Source organism: Taudactylus pleione, unplaced genomic scaffold (assembly GCF_031769625.1).
Source record: "Taudactylus pleione unplaced genomic scaffold, aTauple2 ptg000046l, whole genome shotgun sequence".
Taxonomy (NCBI): Eukaryota; Metazoa; Chordata; class Amphibia; order Anura; family Myobatrachidae; genus Taudactylus; species Taudactylus pleione.
Genome location: NW_028284448.1, coordinates 5,499,956 through 5,521,134, shown reverse-complemented (window position 1 = coordinate 5,521,134; position 21,179 = coordinate 5,499,956). Strand labels below are relative to the sequence as shown.

At 47.7% G+C, this 21,179-nt stretch overlaps 1 protein-coding gene across 2 annotated transcripts in view; it reads right to left on the bottom strand.

Moving 5' to 3' along the window:
• The window catches only part of CRYBG1 (crystallin beta-gamma domain containing 1), a 396,888-nt gene that overhangs the window by 85,620 nt on the left and 290,089 nt on the right, over positions 1 to 21,179 (bottom strand). For both annotated transcript variants that reach the window (XM_088460440.1, XM_088460441.1), the window contains one exon: positions 5,143 to 5,293. In XM_088460440.1, coding sequence (XP_088316566.1) covers positions 5,143 to 5,293 — 151 coding nt within the window. The remainder of the gene's footprint in view (positions 1 to 5,142; positions 5,294 to 21,179) is intronic.

The window sequence follows — 21,179 nt, the reverse complement described above, 5'->3', positions numbered from 1 at the left end:
GAATCCAGACGCCGGCATCCCGACAGGGTTAGAATACCGACATCTGTCAGTAGGTATTTTAACCCTCTCTCTACCCTAACCCACCCCAATGCCTGAACCTAACCCTCCCCCCTAGTGCCTAAACCTAAGCTCGCCCTCCCTGCACCCTAAACCTAACCCTCCCCCCTTAGTGCCTAACCCTACCCCCCCGCTGCTTACCTTTGGGATTCCAGAGGTCGGGATTCTGGCGCCGGCATTATGACCGCCGGAATCCCAGCAGTAGGGATACTGACCGCATCCCATTCTGTCTGGCTTATAAGCTTTTGAGTAGGGCCCTCTAACCCCTTTGTCTATCTCTTAACACCCAAGGCCAAATGTAATACGGTGAGAGTTTAGAAAATATGAGAGAAAACTCTCACATTTTTAAACACAGCCAATGTAATAAATTCACAGAACATGCAAACTCTCATGTTTTTCAGATTCAAAAACTCTCAAGATTTAAACTCTCATCCAGGTGTTTACTGTTTCAAAAATACAACTTGATCAATGTATTAGTGTGAGAGTTTTACTGCTAAACGCTCACATTTTCTAAACTCTCTATTACATCTGGCCCCCAGTCTTGTTTTATTAATGTGTTTGTTCCCTAATGTAAAGCGCTATGGACTATATTGCTGCTATAAAAAAGTGGTGATAGGTCACGGTATAATCAGGCAAGGAACTTGTTAGCCAGAGAATTCAGAGCTGCGAAAAGAGGCTTCTCAGGTAAGCTGACAAGAGAATTCTCAGCCAATGACTCTGCGTCAGTGTGGAGGGGTATGCAGGCTATTACAAACTATATGTCGGCGTCTTCTCACACTGTCACAGTTCAAAAATTGGTCGAGGACCTGAATGTTTTTTTTTTTCATTGTCGGTTTGAGGGGTCGGGTCTTGCTCTGAACTCTGGTATAGACACGTCCCTTAGTTCTGCGGAACCTCTTTTCCCTGTTTCATCTGGTCCTGGGAGTCATTTATCAAGGCACCTGGCCAGGACGGATTGTCCCCCTCTGTCTTAAAAACCTGTGCTAGCCAACTGGCCCTGGTCTTTACTGGTATTTTTAACAGGTCCCTAGGGGAGTGTGTAGTTCTGTCCTGCTTTAAAAATTAAAAAATTGTGCCGGTTCCGAAGAAATCCTCTATAACGGGTTTAAATGATTATAGACCAATTGCTCTAACATATTTAGTGATGAAAACCCTTATAAGGTTAGTGCTGAACTATTTGAAGAGGTCGATAGGTTCCCTGCTGGACCCTATGCAGTTTGCCTATAGAGCGAACAGATCAGTTGAAGTTGCTGTGAATATGGGGCTGCATTACATCCTACAGCATCTTGATCTACCAGGCACCTATGCTAGGGTGCTGTTTGTGGATTTTTGTTCCGCTTTCAACACCATTATCCCTGAGATTCTGTCCTCCAAAATGGCTAATTTGGGGGTTTCTGCATCCATGTATCACTGGATTGTTGACTTCTCAGTTGGCAGGAACCAGTATGTTGAAGCAGGGAAGTTCACTTCCAGTACAGAAGACTAGTATCGGGGCTCCCCAGGGCTGTGTTCTTTCCCCTTTGTTGTTCTCCCTGTATGTGAACGACTATCTCTAGGGACTCATCGGTTAAGCTTTTAAAGTTTGCTGATGATACTACGGTCATAGGCCTTATTAGGGGGGAGGGGAATGAGTCCGCCTATAGGAGAGAGGTGGATCGGCTTGCAAAATGGTGTGGCAGGAATAACCTAGAATTAAACCCTATTAAGACGGTAGAGATGATCGACTTCAGGAATCGGCCTCCTGTTGCTTCTCCCTTGATCCTAGCCGATGTTATTGTATCGGTGATGGACTCTCAAATTCTTGGGTACTACAATCTCCCAATACTTGAAGTGGGAGAAGAATACTAGTGTCATTGTTAAGAAGGCTCATCAAAGGCTATATTTCCTTGGCCAACTAAGGAAGTTTGATGAACCGAGAGAACTGATTCTGCTCTTTTACTCCGCGATAATCGAGTCTGTTTTGTGTTCCTCAATTATCGTGTGGTATGGTGCGGCTAGTGCACGTGATAGGGCCAGGTTACAGAGGGTAGCCAGATCTGAGGAAAAGATTATTGGCGTAGCCCTGCCTTCGATCCTTGACCTCTATTTGGTGAGGGTTTGGGAAACAGTCCAAAACTATTGTGAGGGATGTGGCCCATCCTGGCCATGATCAGTTTCAATTACTCCCGTCCGGTAGACGATATAGATCTTGCCGGGCTAGGACCTAATTTTCCGCAGACAATTATGCAGTCAAATCACTAATAACTGCTCGTTAGGTGGTTCTATATGTATTTTATTGTATTAAAATTCCCTTCCTTTCTTTTAAGTTATTCATATTGAGTATGTATTGTGACTGTGATTGGCGTGTAATTTGAGAATTGAGTACTTGGTCAGTGGTTCCGTACTCAAATTCCATGTATATGTCTAATACTTGGCGAAATAAAGCTGATTCTGATAAATAAATGTCAATAAAAACAATGAGATTTCAAATAGAAAGCCATAGTATAAAGGAGCCTTACTGAAATGTACAAACTTCCATTTATTTTTACACAAATAAATAACTTACATATTAAACATTAAGTGGATTAAACTGTAAAGCGGTTGAAAGAGTCTAACCCAAAGCAGCGTCCAGAAAATGAAAGAATGTGTTTTAGAAAATCAAAATACCATTTATACATCCACCATAATTACAATACATGCTTTAAATACTAGGTTGTCTTGAACTAACCAACGTTAAGGATTCTAATTATTACATTAAAGTTTACATAGCTAAGCCAAAATACACATATTTCACGGTATAAGACACTAAGGGCCAGATGCTGAGTTGATCGTACAGCTAAATGCTGAGCGTATTCGCACTATGCATGCTCCGGAACTGGGAGTATGCATTTCAATTGTATCTACAGTACACTTATGACTGGCGTAACAACAGAACTCTGGGCAATGCAGAGTTGGGCTTAAGTGTACATTTACATATTTTCAGACATATTATTTGCACAAAGAATAGGCTGGGGAAGATCCAGGTGAGTTTGCGCTCAGTTTAAAAATACATGAATATATGACCAATAGTGGTGCAATTATTATGTTTTTATTTGTTTTCCCGTCTAGATTAACCCCTCCCTTATAACACACCTGTGATGGACCATTACATTTACGGAGCAAATTCAATTGTGAATCACTGTTCGGAGAGGCATGTATGGGATCAGCAGCTGGGGGGTATGCTGATCCTTGTAGTGCCATATTGGAGGATCACAGGTGTCTCTAGTTGAGTTGGCTCTCAATTTAGAAATACTTGAATATATAACCCAAAGTGGTGCATTTATTATGTAGCGTAGAACCACCAGAACAGAGCCGCCTTGATGTGGCAGATGGCTTACCACGTTTGCAAATCTATGTAACAGAGGCCTCTGCATGTTATTATGTAGGATGCTAATTTATTTTGCTGGCCCATTGCAGTGTGTTTTTTCTTGTCTTTCTACATTACCCCTTCCCTTACATGCACCTGTGATGGGCCAATAACTGATTGAGCAACTTCTATAATGTGTTTCAAAAGTTCCTTCACCTCACTCAACACTGAAATGTCCAGGACAGGTCGGTGAAGGGCAACACGCTCAGATAAAACTAAATCGAGCTATGGGTAAAGAAGGTTGACGTCTAAAGAATAATAGTGTGACCAAACGTTTATATGATTGGATAGAGCCCATACAGCATAAAGTGTTATCATGTGCTATCCACTTAAATTATTCCTGCTCCATCTGTAGTACCCACAGCTAAAATAATAAGAGTTACGGTATAACATACCTCAGTTAACTCTTTTTATTCGAGGTCCACAGGACCTACCTTGGGGTATGTAGTTGGAGTGATCCATTGCACCAAACAGCTTACAGCTTTGAAGCTCCCAGCATGCACAGGTCCTCCTCCCTATATACCCCGCCCCCAGCCACAGGCATTCAGTTTGTAAACAAGCCTAACGGCAAGAGACGGAAAGTGGAGAAGGAAGTACAATGTACCCAAGAAACACTCTCAAAACATGAAGAGGGATTCAGTGATACAAAAAAGAAAAGAACAGATCCCAACTGAGGCCAGGTGCGTCAGGGTGGGTGCCCTGTGGACCCTATGGACCTCGAAGAAAGAGCTGTCTAAGGTATGTTATACCAGAACTCTTATTTCCTTCTTCAGGGTCCATAGGGTCCACAGGATCTACCTTGGTGATGTCCTAAAGCAGTTCCGTTAAGGATGGGGACGCTCCTGGGTAGAGAAGAGAATCCGCCACAAAAAGAAAGCATCCTGGGAAGCAAAAGTATCAAATGCATAGAATTTGATAAAAAGTATGGACGGAAGACCAAGCGTCCGCCTTGCACAACTGTTCAGCCGAGACGCCATGTCTAACCGCCCACGATGGTCCCACAGACCGCCTGGGACTGCCTAGGCAGTCCTGTTGTTATAACCGATTCGTCTGGATATTTTCCACGCACCAAACAAAAAAACGGAATGCCTGTAGCTGGGGGCGGGGTATATAGGGAGGAGGACCTGTGCATGCTGGGAGATTCAAAGCTGTAAGTTGCTTGGTGCAATGGATCACTCCAACTACATAACCCAAGGTAGATCCTGTGGACTCTAGTGACCCTGAAGAAGAAATCAACATTTTCTTATTATTATGTACAGTAGTTGTGTACAGATCTCTCTCAGTTCTGTCTGGTCATATAGGTGTATTTTACACCACTAGTGCTAATAGCTATTGGTGCTGGGAAAAGAAGGAGAAAAAAGGGGGGATAACTAAAAATAAACAGATGAAGAGTGAACTGCAGGTAAACAAAACTAAATGGTTTAGTTAAATAGTATGATCCTTTATCCTTTGGCATTAATTTTATTTGTTAGGTTAGTCTGATTTGAAATACTTAACAAGAATAGAATGATCTTCCACTAGTTATAGAAAATTACATTTATGTTTGCAGACAGTGGAAACAGTCTTACAGTTTAGTTCTATTAAGTAAACACCTAAACTGTAATTACAATTGAATGCTCCATATTGGTAAGCTAAATATGCACAAAAAATGTATCACTATACAATAATAATATCCACATATAATGCCTTATAATATTTACCTTGACCACATGTCTTAAAGAACCAATTACAACTGGTGAAAGAGAACTTTCTTCCTCCGAACCATCTCCCCAAGGATTACTAACTTCTATGTCACCTTCCTCCAATGGAATGCTTCGCCCTTCAAAATTAGGGTTTTCATAAAGTATCCAACTAAGGAAAAAATAGTACATGGTCATTACTCTGCAAAGACTCTTTACACAAATATTATTGAAAATGTTTGTTTTAGACATGTCGCCTAATTGGGCTCTGTTACAATGAGTATGCAACCAGTATAAACATGATCCAACTCTTATTTCAGGGGCTTATTCAACATTGCACGGGAATAGGCGTGAGTGCAGGACTCATTTTGAGTGTGCAGAATGTGTCCTGCATAATCGCACGTTGCCCCATCGATGCGTCTGCCTGATTGACAGGCATAGGAATTTAAGGGGCGGTGCGGCAAGGCCAGGGACTACGTCGACGGGCGCAGTTTCCTGGCCTCGCAAGCCGGCCAGCTTGAGTAAGCTGAGGATTACTCACCTGGCTGGCGGCCCGGCGCCGTCCACCATTGTGTGATCCCAGCCTGCAACCTCGGTCGCAGTGCTGGGATCGTAAATGCAGGGGGTGTATTTGCAAGGACGGAATTGTAAAGTTTCCCTTCTGCAGCTTTGCAATTCCGTCCACTGCTGAATCGTCCCTTGAGCCCACTCATAAAAATGTCAGCCTAACACAGTTAGAGGTAAACTGTGTAATAGATGAGCCAACTCACAGATGACCAGTTTCAGCATTTCTGTTCTATTAACATAGTCTACCTATACATACAAGCATACTATATGTTGTGAGCTATAGAGACATAAGGCCTGATTCAGAGATGGACGCAGGAGTGATCTTGCTGTGTCTTTGGCCGCAACGGATCTGAGAAGACGTGTTAATGCAGCAGGTGGAGTCTTTTGTAAAAAAATGCCCACTGCCGGCTTCTCAGATACGCTGCCTGCGTCTGAAGACACCACATCGAATCAACACCGCAACCTTCAGCTGGACCTTAGGACATTTGTGCAACACTAAGGTTGCTCAGAATGTCCAGCTGCCGAGGCCATAGAAGCTGCGTCTAATGACACGTCTGCGCTTTAGATGCTCCTCCCCGTCGCTGACCCCAAATGGCCGCAGTCTGTCAATCAGGCTGTCGCTGCCACCACTATGTGACTGGAGCCGTAGCAGCATCAAGGCACATGCGCACTGCAGCTCTGGCGCATGTGATGTCCTGAAAATATTGGTCAATAACAACCGACTGTGTCCATGACAACGGAGTACACTCAAGGAACTAAATTAGGGAAACCTAGTACACTTTTTTCACACCTAAACCTATAAATTAAAGAGCTGTATCCAATAGTCTCATAGAAAATAAGTTGCAATGACACATAATGCCTGTCCGTTTGCCCCCAAAGTGTGAAAAATTAAACAGCTGGAATTGTGTAGGAACAATACAGCACCGTTATTCCACATGCAAGTCTCACAGAGTAAACTGATTTTCATGGATAAATGTATGTCAATCTCGATTTGCGTTGGTAATAACTGCCTGCAAGGAGATTTTGGGCTTTGTTGCTGGAAGACCCACTGATTATGGTCTCCTATGTCTATGACTATGGTCTGCCATGTCTCCCAGATTGGACGTGCCACTGACAGGACCTATTACGGTCTAAAAGCCGTGTCTGGTAAACAAGTAGACTACAGATAAGCCAAATGGATCCCCAAGTAGGGAAAGTCAGAACCAAACGGAAAGAATACAATATAAGCAAAACACTGGAGCACAGACTGTGAGCCTAAAACTCTAGCACAGATTAGTGTACCCTAACCAATCCAAATTGGCCAGGCTACAAAAAAAAAAAAGCTTTTTTGAAGTTGTACCCCACATTGAATTTTTTTCGCCCATTTTTTCAAAGTGCTTTTTTGGGGTGATCTTTGGGGGATTTTTTTGCTTTTTTTGAAGCAGTTAGCGGCAGGGGGGGGGTTCCAAAGGGTGCAGGTTGGCTCCCGCAACATTGCACCCCAAAACCCTAATTCTGCACTATTTTCCACCGGGTATTCATTTGAAAAACTTTTTTGCCTATTACATTGCAGTTTCGCACCAGCAAAAATACGCTGAAATTGAATACGGGGATAAATGAAATCGGTGAAAATTACTTAATCTGCAAAAATGTTTCGCCGTAAACGGCTTTTCACTCCGCATTGAATACAGCCCTAACAGTCCTGGTTTTAGTGATATCCATGGTTAAACATGGATAGTTAAGTCAAAATAATAGGTACTATTTAAATCAGCTGTGCTCGAGTATGGTTAACCTGAAAAACCTGGACTGTTAGTGTGTGCCTTGAGGAACGTGGTTGGGAACCCCTGCTCTATACCATTAAGTAACAGCAGTGACCTAAAACTCCAAAGGATAACTACCTTAACCATGTCAGACAAATGCACCTTCTGATATTAAGGGAACACCACAACATTTCAATGTTTGAAGAAATCATTCAGGGCTATAGTGTTCCTTAAGTTGGCATTTATGCACTCATCCGTTTGTGGAGAACATGGTAGCAGAGAGCATAATCACTATCCTACCCAATAATGCATGGTCATTGCCTTTGCTCTCTGCCCATTGCACTCACAAACAGGCACTGCAAAGTAGTATGACCCAAACTACGACATCCTGCTCTGCAGAATTTTCATGTTTCATGTTGTTATTTTTATAAACTGGCTGCTCGCTCCACTATTTGAAACTTGTAGTGAATTAATATACATATACTCATCTGCTCTGCATTTGGAATTAACTTTTGCCCTATGCCAATTATATTTTCCCTCGCAATTTGCTGACATCCTTTAGGCGCGTATCCACTAGACGAGAAAAATGTGATGTCGTAATCGTTCATTAATCGTACATTAAAATGTCGAAAACTACCAGCGATGCGCGATCCTGCGGGTTGTGTTCGATATCTAGTGTCGTCTTTATTTGCAGATCAATTTGCCAATATCGCAATCGTTATTGTTCATATCATTCAAGGATTGTTAGCGTATTCATGTCCGGATCAATCAACGACCAGAAGCTCCATAACCACTCCCTGGACACTCCCTATCCTTCATTTTGCGTCATTCCCTGCAAGGTGCGGAGCAGCAGCAGAGGGACCAGCGGGGACGGAGCAGCAACGCAACTTAAAAACAAGAGATATGGTAAGAACTTACCTTTGTTATCTCTGTTTCTACGAAGTCCATAGGGTCCACAGGGTTGACCTTGGGGTTATAGCTGGAACAGGATCCATGGGCACCACACAGTTAAGCTTTTAGCTCCCAGGATGCACTTGGGTCCTCCTCTATACCCCGCCCCCGAGCCACAGGCACCTCAGTTGGTAAGCAGCCTAGGCCGGAGGAGAATATGGAACAGAGAGAAGGAAGACTGGAACACACAAGAAACCATACACACAGCAATGTGAGACGGAAAACCGGTGACCAGCCACACAGCCCATTTGAAGCCAGGTGCGTCAGGGCGGGCGCCCTGTGGACCCTATGGACTTCGTAGAAACAGAGATAACAAAGGTAAGTTCTTACCATATCTCTTGTTTTCTACTTCAGGGTCCATAGGGGGTCCACAGGGTTGACCTTGGGGATGTCCCAAAGCAGTTCAACTAAGGGCGGGGACGCTCCTGTGCTGAAAGGAGCACCCGGCGCCCAAAGGATGCATCCTGAGAGGCGAAGGTGTCAAACGCATAGAACCTCAAAAACGTTTGAATAGAAGACCAAGTGGCCGCCTTACACAGCTGAACAGCAGAAGCGCCACGTCTAGCAGCCCAAGAGGGACCCACAGAACGAGTGGAATGAGCCTTAACAGAGGCTGGCACAGGTAAACCCTCCTGTGCATAAGCCTCACAAATAACGGAACGAAGCCAACGGGCTAACGTTTGTTTGTTGGCAGGCCAACCCCTCTTGTGAAAACCAAAGAGGATAAACAAGGAATCAGACTTCCTAACCGAAGCCGTCCGGTCCACATAAATTCTAAGTGCCCGGACCACATCTAAGGAAGTCTCATCAGCTGAAACATCAGGGGACTGAAAAGCTGGCACAACAAGTTCCTGATTAATGTGGAACTTCGAGACCACTTTGGGCAAAAACTCAGGACGAGTGCGGAGCACCGCTCTGTCCTGGTGAAAAATCAGGAAAGGAGGGCAACAGGAAAGCGCCCCCAATTCAGACACCCTCCTGCCAGGAGAAAAAAGGTCTTAAATGTCAGCCACTTGAGCTCCACCGACTCAAGAGGCTCAAACGGAGGACCCTGCAGGACCCGTAGAACCACCGCCAAGTCCCAAGGAGCCACAGGAGGCACAAAGGGAGGCTGGATCCTGAGAACACCTTGGAAAAAGGTGTGAACATCCGGCAGCATTGCAATCCGCCGACAAGGCGGAAACCTGAACCTTCAGAGATGCAAGGCGTAAGCCGAGGTCCAATCCTGATTGGAGAAATTCCAAGACCCTGGAAACTCGGAACACCTGAGGATCATAATTTCTGGACTCACACCACTGAAAGTAAGTGTGCCACACCCTGTGATAAATCCGTGCGGAAGCAGGCTTGCTTGCCCTGAGCATGGTACCAATAACCGAACTGGAGAAGCCCCGAGACCTCAAGACGGCTGTCTCAAGAGCCACGCCGTCAAAGACAGCCGACCCAGATCCGGGTAAAGACAGGGCCCTTGAGACAACAGGTCCCGACGCTGAGGAAGAAGGTACGGAGCGTCGATGGAGAGGCTCCTGAGATCGGAGTATCAAGGACGTCTGGGCCACGCCGGAACTACCAGCACTAGCGTGCCGCCGTCCTGCTTGAATTTCCGCAGAACCCGAGGAAGTAGGGATATCGGAGGAAACAGATACGCCAGGTGAAACGTCCATTGCACCGACAGCGCGTCCACCAGACTTGCGCCTGCGTCTCTTGTCCTTGACCCGTAAACAGGCAACTTGTGATTGTGACGGGAGGCCATCAAGTCCAGCTCCGGCAGTCCCCACCTGTCCACGAGTAGCTGAAACACCTCTGGGTGAAGCGACCATTCCCCGGGATGCACGTCGTGACGGCTGAGGAAGTCCGCTTCCCAATTGAGGACTCCAGGGATGAAGACCGCCGAGATCGCTGGAATGTGACCCTCCGCCCAAGTCAGGATGCGAGACACCTCCGACATCGCTGCCCGACTGCGAGTTCCTCCTTGGTGGTTGATATACGCCACCGTGGTGGCGTTGTCGGACTGCACCTGTACCGCCCTTCCGTGAAGAGCGGGGCCGGACGACTGCAGGGCCCTGTATACAGCCCTCAGTTCCAGGATGTTGATGGGAAGAATAGTTTCTTCCGCAGACCAACGACCCTGGAGAGACAATGAGCCGGTCACTGCCCCCCAACCCCGGAGACTGGCATCCGTCGTGAGCAGGACCCAGTCCGGGATCCAAAATGGGCGCCCCTCGACCAGATGAGCTGTCTGAAGCCACCAAGCCAAAGATTGCCGAACGTCCGGAGACAACACCAGCACCTGAGAGCGGATCCGGTGAGGTAACCCGTTCCATTCCGATAGAATCAGCCCCTGCAGGGGCCGGGAATGGAACTGGGCAAATTCCACCATGTCGAATGTCGACACCATGGACCCCAGAACTCTCATTGCCGAATGGACCGACAGGCGGCAACTGCTCAGGCAACTGCGTATCCGCAGCTGTAGGGAGGCGACCTTCTCCGGAGTCAGGAAGATCCTTTGCTGACGCGAATCCAGCAGGGCTCCCAAATGAACCATCCGCTGTGATGGAATCAGGGAGGACTTTTTCCAATTTATCAACCACCCGTGTGCTTGCAGGCAAGCGATCGTCAGGTGGAGATGTTGAAGCAGTACCTCTGGGGAGCTCGCCAGCAACAGGAGGTCGTCCAGATACGGCAGCAGCCGTACATTCTAGTTCCGAAGATGTGCGGCCATGACCGCCATAATCTTCGTGAACACCCTCGGCGCCGTGGAGAGACCAAAGGGTAGCGCCCGGAACTGATAGTGGTGTTGAAGGATAGCGAACCTCAGATACCGCTGGTGCGAAGGTGCTATCGGAACATGGAGGTAGGCGTCCTGGATATCCAGGGACACCATGTAATCCCCCGGTTCCATCGCCAGAATGATGGAACGTAACGTCTCCATCCTGAACTTGGGAACCCTGAGGAATTTGTTCAGAGACTTCAAGTTGAGGATAGGGCGATGAGAACCATTGGGTTTCTGCACCAGAAACAGAGACGAATAATACCCCGTCCCTCGTTGTGATTGAGGAACGGGAACAATGACCCCTGCTTTCAGCAAGGACTCTAGAGCCTCCTGAATCCGTAACGCCTTGGTCTTGTCCTGAGAAGGACTCGTGCAGAAAAACTGGTGGGGTGGTCTGTACCGAAAAGACAGGGCGTACCCCTGGGAGACCACTTCTCGAACCCAGGCATCCGTGGTGGTATTGTGCCAGCACTGGGCAAATAGAAGAAGTCGGCCTCCCACGCTGAGGTCCCCCAGAGGGAGGCCCGTCCCATCAGGCCGCAGGTTTATCTTCCTGCTTGGAAGAAGGGCGCCGTGCACTCCAGGCTTGCTTCTTGGGCTTAGAGGCAGTCTTACTCGCAGATTGTCTCGGGAAGGACTGACCTGTCGCCTTCCCCTGAACCCAAAAGGAACGAAAAGCCGAACTCCGAACCTTAGCAGGCAGTGCCGCCGAAGGGAGGAAGGCTGACTTGGATTTAGCCAGGGTATCCACAATTTTGTCCAAGTCCGGACCAAATAGTAATTCCCCATTGAAAGGTAAGGCCTCCAGGCCCTTCTTTGAATCAGAGTCCGCTCTCCAGGACCGCAACCATAAGGATCGGCGGGCAGACACCGCTGCAGCCGATACCCGCGAAGTCAGCAGACTAGCATCTAAAGAAGCTTCTCCAATGTAAGAAGCAGCGCCCCTCATCTGTCCCAACAACGCCCGCTGGACATCCGGAGCGTCATCCGTGAAGGTATCTTCCAATGCATTGGCCCACCCCTCAATGGCCTTGGCCACCCAGGAGATGGCCATGGACGGTCGGGCCACCGCCCTGGAGAGGGAGTAAATAGACTTTAAACAAGTCTCAACTTTCCTGTCCGTGGGATCATTCAGCGAGGATATCGACGGTAATGGTAAAGTAGCGCCCCGAGTTAAACGGGTGACATGGGAATCCACCGCCGGTGGAGTTTCCCATTTTTTACAATGTGCCTCAGGGAAGGGATAATTAGAAGCCAACCGCTTCTGAGGAAGGAATCTCTTACTGGGCGCCTGCCAAGCTACCGCCATATGATCCGTCAACTGATCCTACAGGGGAAACACCGCAGAAGCCACCCTAGTTTTTTTGAAACTAGGAAATTTCGACTTAGGAACCGGTGCCTCATCCTCTATAAGAAGAATAGCTCGCACCGCCCTAACCAGTGCTCGCACAATAATGGATGACTTGGTATCCATTTCCTGGACCGAGGCGTCCGAGTCAGTGTCATCAGGGACCTCCCCATCATCTGAGGAACCCTCTGAGTCCGATACCTGAGCAGCCCGTGCCATGAGTGAGCGTTTTGAAACCCTAGAAGGCATGTCAGTCTGCAACATTGACTGAAAAACCGAGGAAGCGGCCGCCAAATTTTGTACTGAGTTGGAGAGCACATCCACCCAGGGTGGAGGAGTCACCCCATAGGGGCCTGAAAAGGTACCACAGGCTGCTGCGGCACAGGGGAAGCCTGTATATACATAGGCAACCCCGCATAGGGACCCACCGACTGAGACCCAGGAGGACTCCGCAATAACTGCGGGACACCCGGGGAATGGGGGATGGTCGGCTGGGGTAACGCCCTAGTAGGGAGAGCAGTCGGGACCGATAGACGGTCCGCAATAGACACCAGCACTTGAGAAAACATCGCCCACGGTGGTTCCTGCGTCAGAGAAGGTCTGGATGGGCCAGGAGCCACCTGGCACCGACTACACAGACCCTCCTGTGACAAATCCTCCCTATCCACTCCTGCAGAACAGCGTCCGCAGGAGGCCAACATCGGAGCCACTGAGCGCTCAACCTCCTCGTCTGACATGACAGAATATATTATATATCTGGCACCAGGGTAGAAGTAAAACGCACTCACCGGTGTGCTGAACAACAGCCCACAATATGGCACTGAGTAGCACACAACTGTATGTGACGGACCTCACAAATACGTGATCTATATAAGTGAGGTCAGTAGAAACGCCCCTCCCCCACACACCTGTAGGGCTTGTAGGAGAAGGAAAGGGACAGGTATAAGCTGACAGGCAGCACTAGCAAAAGTCACATACCATGCAGAAGATATACTCACTGCACCTTTCCACTACAATCAACCTGCCCAGATTCAGTGTCTGGGAGGACTATAGTGCTGTGTACGCTGTCCTTATTCAGGGGAGAGGTACACAGGGGGACCGGTCCGCATGCTCCCTGAGAGATCTGCGCTGCCACTGTGAGAAAATGGCCGCTGGAGACCTCAGAGGAGGAGTGGCCGAAGAGTCTGCAGCTCAGCGACGCCAGACTGCGTGCTGAAAGGCGCGCTGAGCTGAGGGGAGGAGCCGCTGACAGGGAAGGCTTCCTCCCCTGGCTGGCCATAACCCCAGGGATGTTGGCTTCCCGCTTGCCCCTTTATCCCTGGTGGTCTAGTGGTCCCACGGGTTATGGGGGGGGCCCGCCGCCACTGCCAGCAGCCTCCGGTCTGTCCCCAGGACCGGAGGCTAGAGGACTGCATTTAAGGCATTCCGCGCGCCGCCGCTAGCCAGCGACGCGCGGCTTACCTGCATCCCCGGCGACTCCGGCAGCAGTCCTGGGAGGTAGACAGAGTCCAGCTAGTACGGACTCTGCCCTCCCGCCACGATCCCCAGATCAGTACTGGCGTCGCGGCGCCAGTCGGGGATCAGAGCGGCAGCGTGGGCGTCTGTACAGACAGCCCTTCGCTGCCGTCTGTAGTAAAAAGAGATTAAAATAAATAAAATCTAACTTACAATAAAAGCTTCTGGGGGCTGCTCCTGCAGCCCCCCTGCGCGGTGACCGACTCCGGCCGGGCACCAGCTTACACTGAGGTGCCTGTGGCTCGGGGGCGGGGTATAGAGGAGGACCCAAGTGCATCCTGGGAGCTAAAAGCTTAACTGTGTGGTGCCCATGGATCCTGTTCCAGCTATAACCCCAAGGTCAACCCTGTGGACCCCCTATGGACCCTGAAGTAGAAAAAGGTAAGTACTGTAAAAAAAAAAAAGAAAAAAAAGAAAAAGGCCCCCCACTGTCCACCAATGACATGGATGGCTGCATGCAGGCCACCAGACCTCTATATTTTATTATATACTGTGTATATGTATATATATATATTATAAATAAATATACACACACACACACACACACACACACACACACACACACACACTGACACACTAATATATGTGTGTATATATATATATATATATACATATATATATATACATATATATATATATATATATATATATATTTTACACACACAGTAGGAGCATATTTAGTAAATGCTCCTCATATATACATATATATGTATATATGTCGGCTGAGAAGCAACCCCACACATTAATGAATGAATGATCACTGACAGGACTGATGGTAGCGCTCATCTTTCCTTCTCCGGACAAGCGTTTTTCCAGATACCCCAAACAATCTGAAAGGGGATTCATCAGAGAAAATAACTTTACCCCAGTCCTCAGCAGTCCAATCCCTGTACCTTTTGCAGAATATCAGTCTGTCCCTGATGTTTTTCCTGGACAGAAGTGGCTTCTTTGCTGCCCTTCATGACACCAGGCCATCCTCCAAAAGTCTTCATCCTGTGTCATGCCAACAGTAAAGCATCCTGAGACCATTCATGTGTGGGGTTGCTTCTCAGCCAAGGGAGTGGGCTCACTCACAATTTGGCCTAAGAACATGAATAAAGAATGGTACCAAAACATCCTCCAAGAGCAACTTCTCCCAACCATCCAAGAACAGTTTGGTGAGGAACAAATGCCTTTTCCATCATGATGAAGCACCTTGCCCTAAGGCAAAAGTGATAACTAAGTGGCTCGGGGAACAAAACATCAAAATTTTGAGTCCATGGCCAGGAAACTCCCCAGACATTAATTCCATTGAGAACTTGTGGTCAATCCTCAAGAGGTGGGTGGACAAACAAAAACCCACGAATTCTGACAAACTCCAAGCATTGATTAGGCAAGAATGAGCACCCATCAGTCAGTACGTGGCCCAGAAGTTGATTGACAGCATGCCAGGGCGAATTGCAGAGGTCTTGAAAAAGAAGGGTCAACACTGCAAATATTGACTCTTTGCATAAACTTAATGTAATTGTCAATAAAAGCCTTTGACACTTATGAAATGCCTGTAATTTTACCTAAGTATTATACCATAGTAATAAGACAAAAAAGGTCTAACAACACTGAAGCAGCAAACTTTGTGAAAACCAATACTTGTGTCATTCTCAAAACTTTTGTCCATGGCTGTGTATATATATATATATATATATATATATATATATATATATATATATATTATAAACTGTAAAGGAAATGGCGGCTCTCCAAGCAGTGGGGCAAGTGATGGGAAACACGTGCGCATTGTACCACAAGTGATCCATGATGAGCACAAATTAACACAGTTTGTTTAAAGACAAGCCAAAATCAAACCAGAGCAAATTAGCAATGCAACAGTGTTTAGCAGGTATAAACCAAACCAAACTAGCCACTGAGCATAAATGCGAAGAATAAAATGGTCGCAACCTACTTATTCCCTCATAAAAGCCCTGCCCACCCCTCAAGAAACATCAGCCCAGTATACATCCCTCATCTGAAACATGTTGTTTGAATGATACAATATCGTTTACAAATCGTACAGGCTATCTATACGATGATATGTACATGGATATTTCAAGGGAAAATAGTTTAACGATATTGTACAGGGAGCATATCGTCTAGTGGATGTGCACCTTTAGACATCATTGCATGTGAAACATTAGCAAACTGAGCTCCGAAGCTCCTTTCAAATTCCCCCCAACAAACAACCGTTTTCAAGGTCCCGGAGGTCTCCCCTTGCAGCCACATTTTTCCCAATAATTATAGGTAAGTGGGGATGTAATGTTTCATTAGACACAAGTCACACCTGTGTTGTAGCCCTTGTAGCCAGACTGCATGCGATTCGGAATCAGGCCTTTAATGTTCAGTTGAATTAATTGAAAAATGCTAATTAAAGATTGGAAAATAAAAACAAAAAAAACCCATCTTGCATTGAAAGGAAAAGCCCAGTGCTGGACACTAGTCGGTAAGGTAGGGAATCAAACGATTTAACAGTGGAACAGTCACCCCCTGCCCCCCCTACTACAGATAAACTTCAGCCAGGCAAGCAGCACTGGAGTTGCTTGGGTGAGCTGCACAGTTACTCTAAGATTCCCTGATATCGTAATCGTGCCGTTGTCCGAGGATCTTGTAATGGATATGCACCTTAAGATTCCCTGTGCTACTCTGCTTGGCGATGATTGAGAGCAGTGTGTGTTCATTGGGTCAGCAGCACTCAGCTTAGAGTCCGTTAGGGCAGTCAGCTGGGTTTCACAAATGTGGCGCGAGGAGCAGCAAAGCAGTGTGTGACCAATGATACTGAGCAGTGTTGGGCACACAGCAGCATGGGCGTCGGAACGGGGGGGAGCAAGGGGGCGACTCACCCCCCCCCCCCCCCACACTTCAACCATTTGAAAGGAGCCAGTCAAGGGAGGTGGGGAGAAGGTGAGAGGAGGGGTGGAGGGATAGGGAGAGGGGACGCCAAAACCATTTAATGTTGCGCCCCCCACTTCTCCCCCAAACATAAAATCATTCAGCAGTCAACTTTAACAGGACAGGAGTGACTGAGGGCCTGATTCAGAGACCTACGGTAATGCAAACGCAACTGCATACCCTCATGGATCACAGTTGCTAAAATATACTAATGCCTTTCAAAGCATAACTGAGCATAGGGACGCCCAATGCTGCCTTCTCATATCCGTACGGCGCCGTACATTGGCATTAACATCGGTAACATCAACGCACATCGGGCAGCCATGCTGTATATGCGGCATGTCTGACCAACAGCAAACACTGCAGCTCTCCTGACACGCAGAAAGCCGTCATGCTGCACAGGAGATCGCAATATCTAATTTATGCAAGCCCATGAAATGACGTTGAAATGGTTAGACATGCCTACGTTTGCCTATCCACCCCGTTAACTCCAAACGATGACTTCCTGTCACTCACTTTGCAAATGGATCCTCTGCGGGCAAAATCGTAAAACAATCATTGTGTGCGCACAGTGCATCTCACACGCATGCGCAATGGCAAACAATTGTTCGATATGCGTAAAAATCGCCATTGTGGCCATCTCTGAATCAGGTCCTGAGTCAGCGCAGCTTAGCCACACCTGATAAGACAACGTCGAGTCTTCTCCTGTACTGAAGTAGTAACACTCTATAACGTCTTCAGTTCATTTCTACAGTCACTGACAAAAATTAAATAATGCGTTTGAATAAATATGTTTATATAGCACATATTTTACCCTATTTTGAGGCCCGGGGACTCACTTTTCCAAAATGGGTGGGTCCCCGGGGGCACGCTCCGCTGCAGCCAATCTCCGGCTGCCAATTAGGACTAATGTATCCTGGTCCGGCTGCAGTCTATAAAAAGCGGAGGTGGAGCCATGCAGCGACTTCAGCAGCAGCAGCACTACAGGCAAGGGCGTAGGCTCCTGTTCTGAGCATGGACATTGTCGGAGGGTGCCACCGCGTGGGATTTTTTGTGGGTTCCCTCCCTTCCCCCTCCGCACCTCAGTTACTATTAGACTGCCAGGGACTGTTCACTGGAAGAATTGAGATTAACTGATGGGGCGCCGACACATCTCTGACCGGTGCATCATGTAAGCCTCATTATTGCATGCACAGCGGAGCCTTGCAGCACAGTGGCATAAACCCGCCCACTGACCTCACAGCCAATCTCACGAAGAAGCTGCTGATGGAGTGTTGAGCTCTCTGCTTGGCACACCCCCTTGTCAGAACCTTCACTACTGTCTTGTGAGCCACTGAGAGTCAAGCTAAGCAATCCATCCCCTTCCTGCTCCTCGCCTCGCTCTTCATCCTGCAGCGTTACAGGCAGGCAGCAGCTACAGTATATCAATCAATGCTGACAGATGGGAGTAATTGTAGCTCTCAGGACTACGCTACACTGATGAAGTCCCATTATAAGAACTGTAATGCAGTTCATGGTCATCCTATTGCTGTGCAAGTAGCAGTCCCTAGCAGTGTACTGGAAGCTCTGGCTGCTGTTGCAATTGACACCAGGATTGAGGCTGCATGGCTGACATGCACTGTACCTCAGCACAAAGCTAATCTGCAGCTGTAATAGTCACTTGTAGGATTGAACCCTGGTTACTTATACATTGCTCTCTCTTAATATGTAATCAGTTTTGGAAGATAACTAAAAGGAATATACCAGGAAATAAAGGGAAGCATTGTATTTATGCACTGGCTGTTGGCATAGTAGTTATGTATGGACAGTGCTGCCATACTCATGTATTGGTGCTGGCTACCAGCATAAAGGGAGTACTGCTATAGTCACGTTTATGGGCATTGGTTGCCGTTACAGGCTGAATCCAGCCCCAGAGATACATAGATAGGTAGGTAGGTACATAGATACTGGAGTAGGGGAAGGGGGGGTGTAGAACCCACCTGCTCCGGGTACCATGGCTTCACACTACTCTTCTGACTACAGGGACACGATGTGGCTCCCTGACCCGGCGTGAAGACGGCCCCTGCACCCGGCGTACTGCAGAGTGCAGGAGGCCTCAGAAGACTGTAGACCTGATTCAGACCCACTCGCTCTGAGCGATTGTCTCTCATCTGCGCGTGCGCAGGCAATTCGTTGTGATCTGATTTTGGTAGCTTGTAAGTCACTATAAGGTTGCTACTTTGAGTGACAAATAGTGCCGTTTGTGGGTGGTAACGGGAAGGTGCTTGTAAACGGGGGAGTGGATGTGCGAACGCAGGCGTGTCTGGCCGCCAAAATGGCATTTAAAGGGCGTGCATAATTAGCAAAGTAGCGTCATTGTACACGTCACCTGCATGTATTTCAGCCAGCACTGATCACTGTGCTTGCGGCAGGCTAAGGCAACCCCAAGGGTTGCGAGCAGCTCTGATGGCTCACGATGGTCTCGATTAATCCTTCATTTCCCGGAGATGACGTGTGTTGCGAGAGGCAAGGGGGCGTCTTCAGACATTTGCGAGCGCACTTTGCTGTAGCTCGCTAAAACATAGTGGGTGTCCTTGCGCGACGCAGTGCGAGCGCTTCATTTAAATATCCGGCCCCTTTTTGCCAGCGAGCGGCCGCATCTTGCGAGCGAGTCTGAATGAGCTCCTACGTTCTCTGGTGTGGCTGCACTGACAGGAGGATTCCGGTAAGTCAGAGAGTCTTTGCCCCCTCCCTACCTCTAGTACTGTCTGCCCCAACCCCATCCTTGCCCCCCAGTAATGCGCCAGCTGCTTTCTACCCTTGCTCTCTCCCTACCCCCCAGAACTGCCTGCCCCTAGCCCCCCCAGCACTGTTGCAACTGCCCTTCCTTCCTACCCCCAGTCCTGCATGTCCCAATCTACTCCTTGCCCCCAGTACTGCCCCAGCTGCTATCTACCCTTGCCCCTCTCTACCCCTAGCACTGTCTGCCCTTGCTCCTCTCTACCCCCAGCTCTACCCCAACTTTTCCTTACCTTTACCCCTAGCTCAACCCCAACTGCTGCTTGCCCTTAACCTCCTCTACCCCAACTGCTACCTGCAAACAATGTCCAAACTGCTGCCTGCCCTCACCCCCCTTAATATGTGATGGAACCCAAAAACAGTGTAGTAGGACTCCAATTTTTTGAAGTGAGGGGTCCCTGGGACCCACAATTTTTTTTGCTCAGCGCGATAACTGAATAATGTGTGTTTAATTAGCAAGTTTATTTCAAACAAGTAGATAAAGCGGAAAGCATTGATGCTCTGGATCAATGTTTAAGACGAAACAATATTTTGTGATTGATGTTCAAAAACATCAGTACTATCGATCTCCCATCCCGAATAGTTGTCTTACAGAGATTTCACCTGTGGATCCAGGTTCTGTGCTCTGCTCGGATGCCCATTCTCTGCTTTCTGATAAATCAGAGAATTAAACTGAACAATAGCAGCCAGCTTCAGACTCGTGACTTCTCTGCACACTGCTGGGAACACTATATGCTCTCCCCTACATCCTATGCAAGTATTTTTATCCAAGTTTAGGAGGTTAGGGAGTGGGTACATTTAGGGATGTTTGCTTGGCATTTGAAGGAGGTCTGGGTGTCATGTTGAAAGCATTCTATAGTAAGTGAGGGCAGGGGCGTAACTAGGTATTTAAAGGCCCCATAGCAAAAGTTTGTAAGGGCCCTTATGTACCACCCAATGGTGAAAAATATGAGATATGGTAAGAACTTACCCTTGTTATCTCTATTTCTACGAAGTCCATAGGGTTCCACAGGATACCTTGGGGTATAGGTGTGACGTCAGTCGCTGGGCACCATAGAGTTAAGCTTTTCAGCCTCCCAGGATGCACTAGGGTCCCCCTCCTATACCCCGCCCCCGAGCCCGAGCCAAGGCACCTCAGTTAGTTATCAAGCCATAGGCCGGAGGAGGAGAAGGAAGAGAGAGAAAAAAGATCTGGACACATACAAGAATCACATTCTCACCAGAGGGAGACGGAAAACCGGTGACCAGAGCAAAGCCCATCTGCAGCACAGGTGCGACAGGGCGGGAGTCCTGTGGAACCCTATGGACTTCGTAGAAATAGAGATAACAAGGGTAAGTTCTTACCATATCTCATATTTTCTACTTCAGGGTCCATAGGGTATCCACAGGATACCTTGGGGATGTCCCAAAGAAGTATCCTTTAAGGGTGGGGACGCTCCTGTGCAGAAAGGAGAATCCGCCGCCCGAAGGA